This window comes from Entelurus aequoreus, linkage group LG07 (genome assembly GCF_033978785.1).
Source record: "Entelurus aequoreus isolate RoL-2023_Sb linkage group LG07, RoL_Eaeq_v1.1, whole genome shotgun sequence".
Classification (NCBI taxonomy): domain Eukaryota; kingdom Metazoa; phylum Chordata; class Actinopteri; order Syngnathiformes; family Syngnathidae; genus Entelurus; species Entelurus aequoreus.
This window is the reverse complement of record NC_084737.1, coordinates 4,356,058-4,377,160: the sequence shown is the minus strand read 5'-3', so window position 1 is coordinate 4,377,160 and position 21,103 is coordinate 4,356,058. Positions and strand designations below refer to the sequence as shown.

The 21,103-nt window shown below is 38.2% G+C and overlaps 1 protein-coding gene across 4 annotated transcripts in view; it reads left to right on the top strand.

Moving 5' to 3' along the window:
* The window catches only part of LOC133653298 (sodium-coupled neutral amino acid transporter 3-like), a 55,580-nt gene that overhangs the window by 18,161 nt on the left and 16,316 nt on the right, over positions 1 to 21,103 (top strand). For all 4 annotated transcript variants that reach the window (XM_062052437.1, XM_062052438.1, XM_062052439.1 and 1 more), the window contains exons 2-9: positions 4,421 to 4,523; positions 4,596 to 4,665; positions 5,407 to 5,522; positions 8,642 to 8,715; positions 8,792 to 8,884; positions 10,844 to 10,925; positions 13,172 to 13,254; positions 14,536 to 14,594. In XM_062052437.1, coding sequence (XP_061908421.1) covers positions 4,453 to 4,523; positions 4,596 to 4,665; positions 5,407 to 5,522; positions 8,642 to 8,715; positions 8,792 to 8,884; positions 10,844 to 10,925; positions 13,172 to 13,254; positions 14,536 to 14,594 — 648 coding nt within the window. In that variant the 5' untranslated portion in view covers positions 4,421 to 4,452. The remainder of the gene's footprint in view (positions 1 to 4,420; positions 4,524 to 4,595; positions 4,666 to 5,406; positions 5,523 to 8,641; positions 8,716 to 8,791; positions 8,885 to 10,843; positions 10,926 to 13,171; positions 13,255 to 14,535; positions 14,595 to 21,103) is intronic.

The following is a 21,103-nucleotide window of genomic DNA, read 5'->3' as shown; positions in this document are numbered from 1 at the left end:
AAATATATCTGGTTCTCACAGCAGCACTCAGTTGTACTCACTTTTTTTTTTCTAGCATTGATGCTAAATGAATATATGAGACAACCAACCCCAATTTAAATTCCCTGCTAGCATCGATGCTAAATGAATATATGAGACGACCAACCCCAATTTAAATTCCCTGCTAGCATCGATGCTAAATGAATATATGTGACGACCAACCCCAATTTAAATTCCCTGCTAGCATCGATGCTAAATTAATATATGAGACAACCAACCCCAATTTAAATTCCCTGCTAGCATCGATGCTAAATGAATATATGTGACGACCAACCCCAATTTAAATTCCCTGCTAGCATCGATGCTAAATTAATATATGAGACAACCAACCCCAATTTAAATTCCCTGCTAGCATCGATGCTAGATGAATATATGTGACGACCAACCCCAATTTAAATTCCCTGCTAGCATCGATGCTAAATGAATATATGTGACGACCAACCCCAATTTAAATTCCCTGCTAGCATCGATGCTAAATTAATATATGAGACAACCAACCCCAATTTAAATTCCCTGCTAGCATCGATGCTAAATGAATATATGAGACAACCAACCCCAATTTAAATTCCCTGCTAGCATCGATGCTAAATTAATATATGAGACAACCAACCCCAATTTAAATTCCCTGCTAGCATCGATGCTAAATGAATATATGAGACAACCAACCCCAATTTAAATTCCCTGCTAGCATCAATGCTAAATTAATATATGAGACAACCAACCCCAATTTAAATTTCCTGCTAGCATCGATGCTAAATGAATATATGTGACGACCAACCCCAATTTAAATTTCCTGCTAGCATCGATGCTAAATGAATATATGTGACGACCAACCCCAATTTAAATTTCCTGCTAGCATCAAGACTAAATGAATATATGAGACGACCAACCCTAATTTAAATTCCCTGCTAGCATCGATGCTAAATGAATATATGAGACAACCAACCCCAATTTAAATTCCCTGCTAGCATCGATGCTAAATGAATATATGAGACAACCAACCCCAATTTAAATTCCCTGCTAGCATCGATGCTAAATGAATATATGTGACGACCAACCCCAATTTAAATTACCTGCTAGCATCGATGCTAAATGAATATATGTGACGACCAACCCAGACTTAACTTTCCTCCTAGCATCAAGACTGTGGTAATACACTTTTCCACCACTAGTGGCAGTAATGACAATATCAAACAGTCTGGAGCTAAAGTTTCTTAAGCGCAAAAATTATGATTTAGGTGTTGAATCTGTATTTTCATTAGCACTTCATTTTATTGACAGTTTAGTTAAGAAACATATATAATTGTTATTTATTATTGTTTCAGTTCCAATGTATTCATATTCAGTTGATATAAATCCCTTCTTTTGCCGTATACTTGGTCAGTATTTTTGTAATCAGCCTGAGCTAAGCCTTGATAATCATCTTTGTGATGAATACATGATTGTATATCATTCGACATCCTTTTAAACTGTAAGTAGGATCCATGTGATTATTGAGAAGCATTAAAATCAACAGCATGATGACTAAGTCAGTGGTAATATTTGAGCGGGCCCCGGGCCCCTGTGTAGTGGAAAAGTTAGACCTTGGGTGAAAAGCTTCAGAAAGCCCGAGTTATTATAAATGTGACAAATAATGACGTGTTATGGTACATTTATTATGAATACTCTCATCAATATGAGGAGTTGAATGTAAGTGTGCAAAATAGGACATGTATTTTCATATGTTGACTTTGTTCTATCATCATTTCCTGATATGATGTAATCCAATATGGCTGCTCTCTAAATGACACATGGTTTGTTGAAATGACATTTGTATTTTGACAAAATAATATATGCTAGTCCGTTCTTTCTGTTGTCCTCTACTAGTCAATCCTTATAAATGTTTATTTGTCTTCTTTCCAGCGCAGAAAGAGTTGAGGAAGAAAGTTTGCGTGCGTGAGAAAAGAAATGACCTGACGTGCACCACAACCTTGTGTTTGCTGCCATGTCTAGGTCACATTGATCACTACACCACTCACACGCCATGTTTACCAACATTTCACCATCGCTGGGCAGGACAGAAGAGCTGCAGTTCAAGACATTAGACACTGTTTACTTCCTGGAGAAGCAGCTGGCGTGCTAATCGCTATCTAAAGTATATTTATTCATTTAAAAAAATTAACTAATTCCAGTACTTTTTGAGCACATTCAATAGTAACATGGTACTATTAATAAGTTTGGTATTATATATATATATATATATATATATATATATATATATATATATATATATATATATATATATATATATATATATATATATATATATATATATATATATATATATGTATGTATGTATGTATATATATATATATATATATATATATATATATGTATGTATATATATATATATATATATATATATATATATATATATATATATATATATATATATATATATATATATATATACACACAGACATACATAAATGTATATAAATATATATATATACACATATATATATATAGTATATTGCCAAAAGTATTTGTCCACCTGCCTTGACTCACATATGAAGTTGAAGTGCCATCCCATGGAATTGTCCAAAATGTTTTGCTATCCTGGAGCATTCAAAGTTCCTTTCACTGGAACTAAGAAGCCAAGCCCAACTCCTGGAAAACAACCCCACACCATAATTCCTCCTCCACCAAATTTCACACTCGGCACAATGTAGTCCGAAATGTAGCGTTCTCCTGGCAACCTCCAAAGCCAGACTGCTCCATCAGATGTAAAAGTGTGACTCATCAGTCCAGAGAAGGTGTCTCCACTGCTCTAGAGTCCAGTGGTGATGTCCTTTACACCACTGCATCCCACGCTTTGCATTGGACTTGGTGATGTATGGCTTAGATGCAGCTGCCCGGCCATGGAAACCCATTCCATGAAGCTCTCTGCGTACTGTACGTGGGCTAATTGGAAGGTGACATGAAGTTTGGAGCTCCAACTGTGCAGAAAGTCTTTGCACTATGCTGACCTCTCTGGCACTTTACCTGGCCTACCACTTTGCACTATGCTGACCTCTCTGTCACTTTACCTGGCCTACCACTTTGCACTATGCTGACCTCTCTGGCACTTTACCTGGCCTACCACTTTGCACTATGCTGACCTCTCTGTCACTTTACCTGGCCTACCACTTTGCACTATGCTGACCTCTCTGGCACTTTACCTGGCCTACCACTTTGCACTATGCTGACCTCTCTGTCACTTTACCTGGCCTACCACTTTGCACTATGCTGACCTCTCTGTCACTTTACCTGGCCTACCACTTTGCACTATGTTGACCTCTCTGTCACTTTACCTGGCCTACCACTTTGCACTATGTTGACCTCTCTGTCACTTTACCTGGCCTACCACTTTGCACTATGCTGACCTCTCTGTCACTTTACCTGGCCTACCACTTTGCACTATGCTGACCTCTCTGTCACTTTACCTGGCCTACCACTTTGCACTATGCTGACCTCTCTGTCACTTTACCTGGCCTACCACTTGGTGGCTGAGTTGCTGTTGTTCCCAAACTCTTCACTTTTCTTATAATAAAGTTGACTTTGGAATATTTAAGAGCGAGGACATTTCAGGACGGGATTTGTTGCACAGGTGGCATCCTATGACAGTTCCACGCTGGAAATCACTGAAAGCGGCCCATTCTTTCACACATGTTTGTAGAAACAGTCTCCATGCCTACGTGCTTGATTTGATACACCAGGCCAAGTGATTAGGACACTTGATTCTCATCATTTGGGTGGCTGGACACCATACATTTGACAATATAGTGTGTATATATATATATGATAAGCATGCCATCTCTATAGTAGTAGCAAAAGAGTGTAGAGATGGGAGTGTTTTTGTATTATCATTGTTTAATAAAAACATGATGTTCTCTCTCTCTCTCGCTCTCTCTGTATATATATATATATATATATATATATATATATATATATATATATATATATATATATATATATATATATATATATATATATATATATATATATATATATATATATATATATATATATATATATATATATATATATATACACATCACAATAGTTACTGTGAATGTCAGTATTTATACAGTATACATCACAATAATTGTTTATTTCCATTAAAAAAATAATCATTTTGTGGAATCATTGCAATAAAGTAGTAAAAAAGGCAAAAAAAACAATACCATGATAATAATAATAATTTTGATGACAATAAGCGCGATATGACATTGATATGACTTTACGCTTGTATCGTCCTTTTTAAACCAAAACTGTAGGTAAAAACTGTTTATTCATCAGATTCAATACAAGCACTAAATATCAGTTTATTGTCAAAATGTCTTGTATTTGTGTTTTTCAGATATTTTACTGTCTTGTAAGTAAAAGGAGTCCATGAAAATGGAAATGGACAAAGTACCAAATGGTAATCAACACACTGGAGCTGCAGTGGCGACGGACGCAGAGTAGGTCATATTTGCCAGACTATCAACCAATCTTGTATTGTTTACATTAAAAGTACAATATTTCACTTGCAGAGTCCCAGAAGAGGAACAAATGTTTCTGGAACACAAAAGCAGAACACCAAAGAGCCCTCAGTTTACAGACGTGAGTACGATCCACCCAGATCCTACGCTAAACCCAGACAATTGTTTTGGGGTCGGCTAGCAGCTAACTGTATACAACACGCCGTACACTTGTACCTTGTTTTCCAGGATATGAGTTGTTTATCAGCTTCTTGTTACGCTTTAGCTTACAAGCCGCTAGCTGACATGGCAAATTTCACAGTGAACTTTGTAAGATCCGAGCAAAAACTCGATCCTTCCTAGTAGCTAACATTGAGAGGGAGAAGCACAGTGCCAATGATAGTCATTGAATTCAAGAAAGCTAACTTGGTGGAGCAGTTGGGGTGTAGCACCGCTAGTCGGCACCATACTGAAACAGAAGGAGTCCAGCTATGATACTATCTCATTTATCCATGAAAATATGAAGAAGCTACTGCTGGTGTGTTGGACAGAGAATCACATCTAAGGAGATACGCTAACAGTCCACATTCCAAGCTCAATTCTGTATCATTGTAATACATTACTTCACTAGTTGTTCTTTTGTGTTAGTACAATATTTCTCATCTAAAAGGGTTTTTCTTCAAAATAAAAGCACGTTACATGTTCAAATTGTGCGGTTTTGAGAGGGCGAAGCACAAATGAAATCCATTTCGATGGAAAATGTTGATTTGAGATGCCAACACTTTGAGTTAGCAGAAGCAATTGAAGGTAGCACGCTATTTCAGTAATGAAGTGACTTTGTACTTTTACAGTTTGAAATTAAAGTCATTTTTCATCTTCACAGTTTGAGGGCAAGACTTCCTTTGGAATGTCCGTCTTTAACCTGAGCAACGCCATCATGGGCAGCGGCATTCTGGGACTTTCCTACGCCATGTCCAACACAGGCATGCTGCTTTTCCTGTGAGTCTCTACTCAAGTGCATACTCATTGTCATCAAGTGCATACTCATGCTGCTTTTCCTGTGACTCTCTACTCAAGTGCATACTCATTATCATCAAGTGCATACTCATGCTGCTTTTCCTGTGACTCTCTACTCAAGTGCATACTCATTATCATCAAGTGCATACTCATGCTGCTTTTCCTGTGACTCTCTACTCAAGTGCATACTCATTATCATCAAGTGCATACTCATGCTGCTTTTCCTGTGACTCTCTACTCAAGTGCATACTCATTATCATCAAGTGCATACTCATGCTGCTTTCCTGTGACTCTATCATCAGTGCACACTCAATATCATTAAGTGCAAACTCAATATAATCAAGTGCATACTCCATTATAATTAAGTGCATACTCATGGTGCTTTTTCTGTGAGTCTATCATCAAGTGCATACTCATTATCATCAAGTGCATACTCATGCTGCTTTTCCTGTGAGTCTATCATCAAGTGCACACTCAATATCATTAAGTGCAAACTCAATATAATCAAGTGCATACTCATTATAATTAAGTGCATACTCATGCTGCTTTTCCTGTGACTCTATCATCAAGTGCATACTCATTATCATCAAGTGCATACTCATGCTGCTTTTCCTGTGAGTCTCTACTCAAGTGCATACTCATTATCATCAAGTGCATACTCATGCTGCTTTTCCTGTGAGTCTATCATCAAGGCATACTCGTTATAATCAAGTGCATACTCATGGTGCTTTTTCTGTGAGTCTATCATCAAGTGCATACTCATTATCATCAAGTGAAAACTCAATATAATCAAGTGCATACTCATTATAATCAAGTGCATACTCATGGTGCTTTTCCTGTGAGTCTATCATCAAGTGCATACTTATTATCATCAAGTGCACACTCATTATCATTAAGTGCATATTCATGGTGCTTTTCCTTTGAGTCTATAATCAAGTGCATACTCATTATCATCAAGTGTACACATTATAATCAAGTGCATACTCATGAAATGCATGTTCAGCTTTAGGCTTTTCCTGTGAGTCTATCATCAAGTGCATACTCATTATAATCAAGTGCATACTCATAATCAAGTGCATACTCATTATAATCAAGTGCATACTCATTATAATCAAGTGCATACTCACTATAATCAGGTGCATACTCATTCTAATCAAGTGCATACTCACTATAATCAAGTGCATACTCATTCTAATCAAGTGCATACTCATTGTAATCAAGTGCATACTCATTGTAATCAAGTACATACTCATTCTAATCAAGTGTATACTCATTCTAATCAAGTGCATACTCACTATAATCAAGTGCATACTCATTCTAATCAAGTGCATACTCATAATCAAGTGAATACTCATTGTAATCAAGTGCATACTCATTGTAATCAAGTACATACTCATTCTAATCACGTGCATACTCATTATAATCAAGTGCATACTCATTGTAATCAAGTGCATACTCATTGTAATCAAGTGCATACTCATTGTAATCAAGTACATACTCATTATAATCAAGTGCATACTCATTATAATCAAGTGCATACTCACTATAATCAAGTGCATACTCATTCTAATCAAGTGCATACTCATAATCAAGTGCATACTCATTGTAATCAAGTACATACTCAGTCTAATCACGTGCATACTCATTATAATCAAGTGCATACTCATTCTAATCACGTGCATACTCATTATAATCAAGTGCCTACTCATTGTAATCAAGTGCATATTCATGAAGTGCATATTCAGCCTCAGGCTGTGTACCAATGACAGATTAATGCGCCAAAGTTTTTAAAGCCATAAAAATGGATTTGCTTTACCTGGACTACTCAGACTTTCTCCCTCTTAAGTGCATTACTTGTGTGTATTCAACACTATTATGTATTTACCAGGGTCCTATTGATATTTAATATGTATTTACCAGGGTCCTATTGATATTTAATATGTATTTACCAGGGTACTATTGATATTTAATATGTATTTACCAGGGTCCTATTGATATTTAATATGTATTTACCAGGGTCCTATTGATATTTATTATGTATTTACCAGGGTCCTATTGATATTTATTATGTATTTACCAGGGTCCTATTGATATTTAATATGTATTTACCAGGGTCCTATTGATATTTAATATGTATTTACCAGGGTACTATTGATATTTAATATGTATTTGCCAGGGTCCTATTGATATTTAATATGTATTTACCAGGGTCCTATTGATATTTATTATGTATTTACCAGGGTCCTATTGATATTTAATATGTATTTACCAGGGTCCTATTGATATTTAATATGTATTTACCAGGGTACTATTGATATTTAATATGTATTTGCCAGGGTCCTATTGATATTTAATATGTATTTACCAGGGTCCTATTGATATTTAATATGTATTTACCAGGGTCCTATTGATATTTAATATGTATTTAACAGGGTCCTATTGATATTTAATATGTATTTACCAGGGTCCTATTGATATTTAATATGTATTTACCAGGGTCCTATTGATATTTCATATGTATTTAACAAAGTACTATTGATATTTAATATGTATTTAACAGGGTCCTATTGGTATGTACTATGTATTTACCAGGGTTCTTTTGACATGTATTATGTATTTACCAGGGTCCTATATTTATATGTATTTACCATGATCCTGTTGATATGTATTTACCAGGGTCTTATTTCTACGTATTTACCAGGGTCCTGCTGATATGTATTTACCAGGGTCTTGTTGATATGTATTTACCAGGGTCTTGTTTATACGTATTTACCAGGGTATTATTTGTATGTATTTACCAGGATCTTATTTCTATGTATTTACCAGGGTCTTATTTCTATGTATTTACCAGGATCCTGTTGACATGTATTTACCAGGGTCCTGTTGATATGTATTTACCAGGGTCCTGTTGATATGTATTTACCAGGGTCTTATTTCTATGTATTTACCAGGGTCCTGCTGATATGTAATTACCAGGGTCTTATTTGTATGTATTTACCAGGGTTCTGCTGATATGTATTTACCAGGGTCTTATTTGTATGTATTTACCAGGGTTCTGCTGATATGTATTTACCAGGGTCTTATTTGTATGTATTTACCAGGGTTCTGCTGATATGTATTGCGTGTCTGTCCTGTTACTCCATCCATCTCCTGCTCCGTAGTGCTGGATTTGTGGGTAAGTCTTCCAAGAATCGAGTAAATAAGAGCAAAAACATTAGCGTTACTTGAGATTTCTCGCCCTCTGCCAACAGGTATCCGTGCCTACGAGCACCTGGGCATGAGAGCCTTTGGCCAGCCAGGCAAGATCCTGGCAGGTGTGGTCATCACGCTGCACAACATTGGAGGTAAGCTGCTGGCGTCATGGAAAGTTCTTTCACAATTGATGGGAATAAAAACATCATTTTGAACATTTTCATGTCAATTTATTCCGTGTTTGTCATACAAGCATTCATTCATTCATTTATTCAGTGTTTCTCATACAAGCATTCATTCATTCATTTATTCCGTGTTTCCCATACAAGCATTCTTTGGCATCAATATTGCTTTGTTGACTTGTTGTCTGTGAGTAGAAATGAAGCCAACCTTTTTAATTATCTTGCTTTTCTTTTAGTTTATTCCAAACTGCGTTGTCGAAGGTTGATGTATATTAATGCACTTTCCTTGATGTGCTTAGTATTACAGTGTGTATCAATAAACAACTTGCACTCTTTCACTGGTAATTTAAAGGGCTGTTTACATATCCTCTAAATTCAATGTCAGGGCAGAATATTATATGTAAATAAACATTTGAAATAGAGCAAAACGACAGCCAATAATGTTTGCTTTGTCCTAGAAGACATCATCCGAGTAGTAGTTTGATGCTAATAACTAATAATAACACAGTCTTTAGGTGTATATATAGTATAGAGATGGGTACTGTTCACATTTGAACCGATACAATATCGGTGGTACTTTTGTGTGTATTGTTTGATAATGAAAATATATTTTTGAATGAAACGTAAAAAAAATGAATTGATGATAACTGTTATTATATTTTGTTTTATTATCACTTTAAAGTCTCATTGCACTTTCAAGACATCCAACGGCTGTCTATGGTATGTCGTCTAGCTAGGAAGTAGGTTTTTCCAGGAAGCTGTTGCGCCCTACAAAGTGTTTATACTGTAAGTGTTGTACCTTTTACACACCACTTGTTTGATTGCAACATTCATCTTAGTTGTAGTTTTCATGACCAAACTTGGAGGTCTTAAATCGCCATGTAAAATTGCTAATTCTAATAGTAGCCTGTCTATGGCAAATCCGATGTGAATTAGCGTCAAGCTAGTGTATTTGGGAAAATTGGAGCCTTTCTTTACATTTGAGTGTTTTCTACCAAGCATACTTGCTTTGTTGGTGTTGAAAATTGCAAAATGACTTTGAGGGAGTTTGGCTGAGTCCGCCCGAGTGCTGCGTGACTGATTGTTGACGTCAACCGCTGGTTAGTTTGACGTCCAAGCTATTGAAATATGGCACAGTTGAATTGTATTTGAGTCGATACATGGTAGTACGCTTGATGCCTATTAAAGCACCAAATTCGATAGTTGAATGAGTCTGTCATAGCTGGGGGTTTTGCAGCTTACTGCGAGGTTTGTTCTCCCAGGATGCAAACAGACTATTCCGGACAGGACTTGAAGGTAGGAACATGATTTAATCTTGACTCTCAAATAGGTACACAAGGCGAAGGCACAACTTAGCGCAGGAAACAAAAGCTAACACTTAGCATACACTATGGACAGGGCAAAAACTGGCTAACTGTGGCATGAACAAACAAAACTAACTTAGCAAGGCATGAAGCAAACAATGGCATGACACAAGCAATGACGCCAGGACAACTAACTGGCAAAGACAGGCTTAAATAATAGTGGTCTCTTGATTAGAGACAGGTGTGTCCCGAATGCAAGAGGCAGGTGAGAATCATAAGTCGTAATGGAAACTAAAACAAACAAGGGTGCACAAAAACAGGAACTAATGGAGTCTTAAAACTAACCGAAAATAACAAAAACATGATCCAGACCACAGATCATGACAGAGTCGACTAAAGCAATATTAAAACCACTTGTTTTAATCAAGACTATGTCAAAACAACTCTTAATTGCTTGGAACATTTCCAAATGAGTCAGTTGGTTCCCATAAATCCATGTCGGTGTCCGTGTAAAATGTCCAACTTTAAAATGGTCCTGATTGCAAGTCAGACATTACGTTATCTAGATGTGTTGGTGGAAATATGAATTATAGGCCGATGAATTCTTGTTTGTTGTTTTTTGCAGCCATGTCCAGCTACCTGTTCATCGTGAAATCAGAGTTACCGCTGGTAATCCAGGCTTTTCTAGGCCAAACATCTGGATCTGAGTAAGTAGGACTTGAATCTTACATTTGACAGTGCAAGTCTGTTCTATAATTCTTCATCTAAGTCTCAACTTGTCCGGGATTGGCTGTTATTAAACACAGTCAAAGTATCGATTTTTGTCATGGAAAAATACAAAACGTCATTAATGAATAACCAATAAAAATGGAAATTTGGTAGAAATTTTCCGTGACAAAGTATGTGATCAGAAAGGTCTACATCAGGGGTCACCAACCTTTTTGAAAACAAGAGCTACTTCTTGGGTAGTGATTAATGCGAAGGGCTACCAGTTTGATACACACTTAAATAAATTGCCAGAAATAGCCAATTTGCTCAATTTACCTTTAACTCTATGTTATTATTAATAATTAATGATATTTACACTTAATTGAACGGTTTAAAAGAGGAGAAAACACGAAAAAAATGACAATTAAATTTTGAAACATAGTTTATCTTCATTTTCGACTCTTTAAAATTCAAAATTCAACCGAAAAAAAGAAGAGAAAAACTAGCTAATTTGAATCTTTTTGAAAAAATTAAAAAAATAATTTATGTAACATCATTAGTAATTTTTCCTGATTAAGATACATTTTAGAATTTTGATGACATGTTTTAAATAGGTTACAATCCAATCTACACTTTGCTAGAATATATAACAAATTGGACCAAGCTATATTTCTAACAAAGACAAATCATTATTTCTTCTAGATTTTCCAGAACAAAATTTTTAAAAGAAATTCAAAAGACTTTGAAATAAGATTTAAATTTGATTCTACAGATTTTCTAGATTTGCCAGAATAATTTTTTTGAATTTTAATCATAATAAGTTTGAAGAAATATTTCACAAATATTCTTCGTCGAAAAAACAGAAGCTAAAATGAAGAATTAAATTAAAATGTATTTATTATTCTTTACAATAAAAAAATAAATTTACTTGAACATTGATTTAAATTGCCAGGAAAGAAGAGGAAGGAATTTAAAAGGTAAAAAGGTATATGTGCTTAAAAATCCTAAAATCATTTTTAAGGTTGTATTTTTTCTCTAAAATTGTCTTTCTGAATGTTACAAGAGGCAAAGTAAAGAAATTAATGAATATTATTTAAACAAGTGAAGACCAAGTCTTTAAAATATTTCCTTGGATTTTCAAATTCTATTTGAGTTTTGTCTCTCTTAGAATTAAAAATGTCGGGCAAAGCGAGACCAGCTTGCTAGTAAATAAATACAATTTAAAAAATAGAGGCAGCTCACTGGTAAGTGCTGCTATTTGAGCTATTTTTAGAACAGGCCAGCGGGCTACTCATCTGGTCCTTACGGGCTACCTGGTGCCCGCGGGCACCGGGTTGGTGACCCCTGGTCTATTGCAAAAACAATCCTATTTTCTTTGGTCCCTGGATGGCAGAGGTGGCTAGCAGCTAACCGTGAATGAACATACACGGTTAGTGGAGCTGCTCCACTAACCGTGTATGTTCATACACAGTGTGGAGCCGCTCCACTAACCGTGTATGTTCATACACAGTGTGGAGCCGCTCCACTAACCGTGTATGTTCATACACAGTGTGGAGCTGCTCCACTAAAGGAATAATCCTCCAAATAAAGGACATTTCTTTCAAGTATTATTGTGACTGCAGGGCGGAGCTAAACATGTTACACAGAGCAGCCAGGAAGGCAGCTAATTAGGGCTGTGAATCTTTGGACTCTAAGATTCTATCCCATTCCAACTCCTGGGTGACGATTTCATTTAGACTCCATTCTCAATTCAACACGATTCTCTCGCAATGTAATATTTGGTATAATAATTACAATGACACTTTTTCAAAACAGCTTGCAGGTTAGTAAAGAAACATGTTGTTGTTTTTTTAATAGTTTAAAAAAAATCATGAATCGATTTAGAATTTAGACAACAGCACTTATACCTCCGGTTCAAAGCACTAAAAAAGAAGGAAATACTGTAGACGTTCAAGCCACAGTACCTGCGGTGAAAGAAGGCGCTGTAGCAGAAACAATAACACACCTTTTATGAAAACTTATTGTTGACTACAACACATGATGGCCGTCGACGAAGAAAAAAACATAAATTAGCCGCACCGTTTCATAAGCCGCAATGTACAAAGCGTAGGTAAAAAAAGTGGTGGCTATGTAAAATAGTGTTTTAAAAGTGATTGGTAGCAGTCCATGTCACTCCTGCAGGATTGCAGTCAGCAGCACAGAAGAGTGATAGTCATGTGATTCATTACTTTTCTTCCTCACCTAGTGAATGGTTCATGAACGGAAACTACCTCATCATCTTCGTCACTCTGGCCGTCATCCTGCCTTTGGCCCTCATGAAGCACCTCGGTACTTACTACTCTTCATCATCTTTTATTGTTGCAAAGGACTGGTACTTACTACTCTTCATCATCTTTTATTGTTGCAAAGGACTGGTAGTTACTACTCTTCATCATCTTTTATTGTTGCAAAGGACTGGTAGTTACTACTCTTCATCATCTTTTATTGTTGCAAAGGACTGGTACTTACTACTCTTCATCATCTTTTATTGTTGCAAAGGACTGGTAGTTACTACTCTTCATCATCTTTTATTGTTGCAAAGGACTGGTAGTTACTACTCTTCATCATCTTTTATTGTTGCAAAGGACTGGTAGTTACTACTCTTCATCATCTTTTATTGTTGCAAAGGACTGGTACTTACTACTCTTCATCATCTTTTATTGTTGCAAAGGACTGGTAGTTACTACTCTTCATCATCTTTTATTGTTGCAAAGGACTGGTACTTACTACTCTTCATCATCTTTTATTGTTGCAAAGGACTGGTAGTTACTACTCTTCATCATCTTTTATTGTTGCAAAGGACTGGTACTTACTACTCTTCATCATCTTTTATTGTTGCAAAGGACTGGTAGTTACTACTCTTCATCATCTTTTATTGTTGCAAAGGACTGGTAGTTACTACTCTTCATCATCTTTTATTGTTGCAAAGGACTGGTACTTACTACTCTTCATCATCTTTTATTGTTGCAAAGGACTGGTAGTTACTACTCTTCATCATCTTTTATTGTTGCAAAGGACTGGTACTTACTACTCTTCATCATCTTTTATTGTTGCAAAGGACTGGTAGTTACTACTCTTCATCATCTTTTATTGTTGCAAAGGACTGGTAGTTACTACTCTTCATCATCTTTTATTGTTGCAAAGGACTGGTACTTACTACTCTTCATCATCTTTTATTGTTGCAAAGGACTGGTAGTTACTACTCTTCATCATCTTTTATTGTTGCAAAGGACTGGTAGTTACTACTCTTCATCATCTTTTATTGTTGCAAAGGACTGGTAGTTACTACTCTTCATCATCTTTTATTGTTGCAAAGGACTGGTAGTTACTACTCTTCATCATCTTTTATTGTTGCAAAGGACTGGTAGTTACTACTCTTCATCATCTTTTATTGTTGCAAAGGACTGGTACTTACTACTTTGTCTACTCTTCATGCATCTCAGGACTAATTGCTTTAATGCATTTCTATACGTAAATAATGAGTATTAATGTTACATGTTGGAAAGTACTAATTGCTTGAATACATTTCTATACATAAATAATGAGTATTAATGTTGTCATGTTTCCAAGGTTACCTGGGTTACACAAGTGGCTTTTCTCTCTCCTGCATGGTGTTCTTCCTCTGTGTGGTAAGTTGTTACAATACAGTATGTGTGGTGTGGAGGTACAGTATGTGTGGTGTAGAGGTACAGTATGTGTGGTGTGGAGGTACAGTAAGTGTGGTGTGGAGGTACAGTATGTGTGGTGTGGAGGTACAGTATGTGTGGTGTGGAGGTACAGTATGTGTGGTGTAGAGGTACAGTATGTGTGGTGTAGAGGTACAGTATGTGTGGTGTGGAGGTACAGTATGTGTGGTGTAGAGGTACAGTATGTGTGGTGTGGAGGTACAGTAAGTGTGGTGTGGAGGTACAGTATGTGTGGTGTGGAGGTACAGTAGGTGTGGAGGTACAGTATGTGTGGTGTGGAGGTACAGTATGTGTGGTGTGGAGGTACAGTAGGTGTGGAGGTACAGTATGTGTGGTGTAGAGGTACAGTATGTGTGGTGTGGAGGTACAGTAAGTGTGGTGTGGAGGTACAGTAAGTGTGGTGTGGAGGTACAGTATGTGTGGTTTGGAGGTACAGTAAGTGTGGTGTGGAGGTACAGTATGTGTGGTGTGGAGGTACAGTAGGTGTGGTAAGTTGTTACAATACACCTGTGTGGTGTGGAGGTACAGTAGGTGTGGAGGTACAGTAAGTGTGGTGTGGAGGTACAGTATGTGTGGTGTGGAGGTACAGTAAGTGTGGTGTGGAGGTACAGTAGGTGTGGTGTGGAGGTACAGTATGTGTGGTGTGGAGGTACAGTAGGTGTTGTGTGGAGGTACAGTATGTGTGGTGTGGAGGTACAGTAGGTGTTGTGTGGAGGTACAGTATGTGTGGAGGTACAGTAAGTGTGGTGTGGAGGTACAGTATGTGTGGTGTGGAGGTACAGTAAGTGTGGTGTGGAGGTACAGTAGGTGTGGAGGTACAGTAAGTGTGGTGTGGAGGTACAGTAGGTGTGGAGGTACAGTATGTGTGGTGTGGAGGTACAGTATCACATGAGGACAAACCATTATTTCCTGAATAAAAGATGAACTGTACATCGGCACCAGACAAAATCCAGCCATGTTTTTTGTTTACCTTCAACTGCTTCAGACCTGCCAAGTTCCAAGTTTCCTGGAATGACCTGGAAGGGGGTGTGGGGGGTGTGGGGGGATCGGGGGGTAGCGTCTTGAAAAGTTATCAGAGAATCCCCAACACTCCACAGCTGCAACAAAGACATAAGCATTCTCACACACACTTTTCTACAGCAAAACTCATCTTTTTCTTCTTCCACTTCAACTTATTGTGTGAATGTTCCAGAGCATTCTCACATATGCTTTTTTCTTCTTCTTCTTCTTCTTCTTCTTCTTCTTCTTCTTCTTCTTCTTCTTCTTCTTCTTCTTTTTCTTCTTCTTCTTCTTCTTCTTCTTCTTCTTCTCCAGATGTTGGCACGCTCTACCTTCCACATTTTTCACCGCATTCAAAGTGTTCCAACTTCAAACTGTTCAGCCTATTTGGGAATGGCGAGCTTTCCCTTGACAAATCCCAGAAATTCCCAGATTTCCCAGAATTCCAAGTTTTCCGGGACATTTTTCCCAGTCAAAATGAATGATCCATTTTTCAAACTTCCACCATTCCCACATTTTTCACCCGATTCAAACCAATCCACCTTCAACACATTCCACCATCCTGGACATTCAAACTATTATTTTTACTAGTTCAAAAAATTCCAGGAATTCCCGTTTTTTCAAACCCTTTTTTTAGGCGACTACTCCTTCCACATCTTTTAACGCATTTCAACCGTTCAACACATTCCTCTTAAACAGGTGGTAGATGTCAAGTGAGTGTAAGAGCAGACATACAGTAGGTGGTAGATGTCAAGTGAATGTAAGAGCAGACATACAGTAGCTGGTAGATGTCAAGTGAGTGTAAGAGCAGACATACAGTAGCTGGTAGATGTCAAGTGAATGTAAGAGCAGACATACAGTAGGTGGTAGATGTCAAGTGAATGTAAGAGCAGACATACAGTAGCTGGTAGATGTCAAGTGAATGTAAGAGCAGACATACAGTAGCTGGTAGATGTCAAGTGAGTGTAAGAGCAGACATACAGTAGGTGGTAGATGTCAAGTGAGTGTAAGAGCAGACATACAGTAGGTGGTAGATGTCAAGTGAGTGTAAGAGCAGACATACAGTAGGTGGTAGATGTCAAGTGAATGTAAGAGCAGACATACAGTAGGTGGTAGATGTCAAGTGAGTGTAAGAGCAGACATACAGTAGGTGGTAGATGTCAAGTGAGTGTAAGAGCAGACATACAGTAGGTGGTAGATGTCAAGTGAGTGTAAGAGCAGACATACAGTAGCTGGTAGATGTCAAGTGAATGTAAGAGCAGACATACAGTAGCTGGTAGATGTCAAGTGAGTGTAAGAGCAGACATACAGTAGGTGGTAGATGTCAAGTGAGTGTAAGAGCAGACATACAGTAGGTGGTAGATGTCAAGTGAATGTAAGAGCAGACATACAGTAGGTGGTAGATGTCAAGTGAATGTAAGAGCAGACATACAGTAGGTGGTAGATGTCAAGTGAATGTAAGAGCAGACATACAGTAGGTGGTAGATGTCAAGTGAATGTAAGAGCAGACATACAGTAGGTGGTAGATGTCAAGTGAGTGTAAGAGCAGACATACAGTAGGTGGTAGATGTCAAGTGAATGTAAGAGCAGACATACAGTAGGTGGTAGATGTCAAGTGAATGTAAGAGCAGACATACAGTAGGTGGTAGATGTCAAGTGAATGTAAGAGCAGACATACAGTAGGTGGTAGATGTCAGGTGAATGTAAGAGCAGACATACAGTAGGTGGTAGATGTCAAGTGAATGTAAGAGCAGACATACAGTAGGTGGTAGATGTCAAGTGAATGTAAGAGCAGACATACAGTAGCTGGTAGATGTCAAGTGAGTGTAAGAGCAGACATACAGTAGGTGGTAGATGTCAAGTGAATGTAAGAGCAGACATACAGTAGCTGGTAGATGTCAAGTGAGTGTAAGAGCAGACATACAGTAGGTGGTAGATGTCAAGTGAGTGTAAGAGCAGACATACAGTAGGTGGTAGATGTCAAGTGGATGTAAGAGCAGACATACAGTAGGTGGTAGATGTCAAGTGAGTGTAAGAGCAGCCATACAGTAGGTGGTAGATGTCAAGTGAATGTAAGAGCAGACATACAGTAGCTGGTAGATGTCAAGTGAGTGTAAGAGCAGACATACAGTAGGTGGTAGATGTCAAGTGAGTGTAAGAGCAGACATACAGTAGGTGGTAGATGTCAAGTGAGTGTAAGAGCAGACATACAGTAGGTGGTAGATGTCAAGTGAATGTAAGAGCAGACATACAGTAGGTGGTAGATGTCAAGTGAATGTAAGAGCAGACATACAGTAGGTGGTAGATGTCAAGTGAATGTAAGAGCAGACATACAGTAGCTGGTAGATGTCAAGTGAATGTAAGAGCAGACATACAGTAGCTGGTAGATGTCAAGTGAGTGTAAGAGCAGACATACAGTAGGTGGTAGATGTCAAGTGAGTGTAAGAGCAGACATACAGTAGGTGGTAGATGTCAAGTGAGTGTAAGAGCAGACATACAGTAGGTGGTAGATGTCAAGTGAATGTAAGAGCAGACATACAGTAGGTGGTAGATGTCAAGTGAGTGTAAGAGCAGACATACAGTAGGTGGTAGATGTCAAGTGAGTGTAAGAGCAGACATACAGTAGGTGGTAGATGTCAAGTGAGTGTAAGAGCAGACATACAGTAGCTGGTAGATGTCAAGTGAATGTAAGAGCAGACATACAGTAGCTGGTAGATGTCAAGTGAGTGTAAGAGCAGACATACAGTAGGTGGTAGATGTCAAGTGAGTGTAAGAGCAGACATACAGTAGGTGGTAGATGTCAAGTGAATGTAAGAGCAGACATACAGTAGGTGGTAGATGTCAAGTGAATGTAAGAGCAGACATACAGTAGGTGGTAGATGTCAAGTGAATGTAAGAGCAGACATACAGTAGGTGGTAGATGTCAAGTGAATGTAAGAGCAGACATACAGTAGGTGGTAGATGTCAAGTGAATGTAAGAGCAGACATACAGTAGGTGGTAGATGTCAAGTGAATGTAAGAGCAGACTTACAGTAGGTGGTAGATGTCAAGTGAATGTAAGAGCAGACATACAGTAGGTGGTAGATGTCAAGTGAATGTAAGAGCAGACATACAGTAGGTGGTAGATGTCAAGTGAATGTAAGAGCAGACATACAGTAGGTGGTAGATGTCAAGTGAATGTAAGAGCAGACATACAGTAGGTGGTAGATGTCAAGTGAATGTAAGAGCAGACATACAGTAGGTGGTAGATGTCAAGTGAATGTAAGAGCAGACATACAGTAGGTGGTAGATGTCAAGTGAATGTAAGAGCAGACATACAGTAGGTGGTAGATGTCAGGTGAATGTAAGAGCAGACATACAGTAGGTGGTAGATGTCAAGTGAATGTAAGAGCAGACATACAGTAGGTGGTAGATGTCAAGTGAATGTAAGAGCAGACATACAGTAGGTGGTAGATGTCAAGTGAGTGTAAGAGCAGACATACAGTAGGTGGTAGATGTCAAGTGGATGTAAGAGCAGACATACAGTAGGTGGTAGATGTCAAGTGAATGTAAGAGCAGACTTACAGTAGCTGGTAGATGTCAAGTGAATGTAAGAGCAGACATACAGTAGGTGGTAGATGTCAAGTGAATGTAAGAGCAGACATACAGTAGGTGGTAGATGTCAAGTGAATGTAAGAGCAGACATACAGTAGCTGGTAGATGTCAAGTGAGTGTAAGAGCAGACATACAGTAGGTGGTAGATGTCAAGTGAGTGTAAGAGCAGACATACAGTAGGTGGTAGATGTCAAGTGAATGTAAGAGCAGACATACAGTAGGTGGTAGATGTCAAGTGAATGTAAGAGCAGACATACAGTAGGTGGTAGATGTCAAGTGAATGTAAGAGCAGACATACAGTAGGTGGTAGATGTCAAGTGAATGTAAGAGCAGACATACAGTAGCTGGTAGATGTCAAGTGAATGTAAGAGCAGACATACAGTAGGTGGTAGATGTCAAGTGAATGTAAGAGCAGACATACAGTAGGTGGTAGATGTCAAGTGAATGTAAGAGCAGACATACAGTAGCTGGTAGATGTCAAGTGAATGTAAGAGCAGACATACAGTAGGTGGTAGATGTCAAGTGAATGTAAGAGCAGACATACAGTAGGTGGTAGATGTCAAGTGAGTGTAAGAGCAGACATACAGTAGGTGGTAGATGTCAAGTGAATGTAAGAGCAGACATACAGTAGGTGGTAGATGTCAAGTGAATGTAAGAGCAGACATACAGTAGGTGGTAGATGTCAAGTGAATGTAAGAGCAGACATACAGTAGGTGGTAGATGTCAGGTGAATGTAAGAGCAGACATACAGTAGGTGGTAGATGTCAAGTGAATGTAAGAGCAGACATACAGTAGGTGGTAGATGTCAAGTGAATGTAAGAGCAGACATACAGTAGCTGGTAGATGTCAAGTGAGTGTAAGAGCAGACATACAGTAGGTGGTAGATGTCAAGTGAATGTAAGAGCAGACATACAGTAGCTGGTAGATGTCAAGTGAGTGTAAGAGCAGACATACAGTAGGTGGTAGATGTCAAGTGAGTGTAAGAGCAGACATACAGTAGGTGGTAGATGTCAAGTGGATGTAAGAGCAGACATACAGTAGGTGGTAGATGTCAAGTGAGTGTAAGAGCAGCCATACAGTAGGTGGTAGATGTCAAGTGAATGTAAGAGCAGACATACAGTAGCTGGTAGATGTCAAGTGAGTGTAAGAGCAGACATACAGTAGGTGGTAGATGTCAAGTGAGTGTAAGAGCAGACATACAGTAGGTGGTAGATGTCAAGTGAGTGTAAGAGCAGACATACAGTAGGTGGTAGATGTCAAGTGAATGTAAGAGCAGACATACAGTAGGTGGTAGATGTCAAGTGAATGTAAGAGCAGACATACAGTAGGTGGTAGATGTCAGGTGAATGTAAGAGCAGACATACAGTAGGTGGTAGATGTCAAGTGAATGTAAGAGCAGACATACAGTAGGTGGTAGATGTCAAGTGAATGTAAGAGCAGACATACAGTAGGTGGTAGATGTCAAGTGAGTGTAAGAGCAGACATACAGTAGGTGGTAGATGTCAAGTGAGTGTAAGAGCAGACATACAGTAGGTGGTAGATGTCAAGTGAATGTAAGAGCAGACATACAGTAGGTGGTAGATGTCAAGTGAATGTAAGAGCAGACATACAGTAGGTGGTAGATGTCAAGTGAGTGTAAGAGCAGACATACAGTAGGTGGTAGATGTCAAGTGAGTGTAAGAGCAGACATACAGTAGGTGGTAGATGTCAAGTGAGTGTAAGAGCAGACATACAGTAGGTGGTAGATGTCAAGTGAGTGTAAGAGCAGACATACAGTAGGTGGTAGATGTCAAGTGAATGTAAGAGCAGACATACAGTAGGTGGTAGATGGTTGTTGACCAAGTGAGCTTCATGGTGAC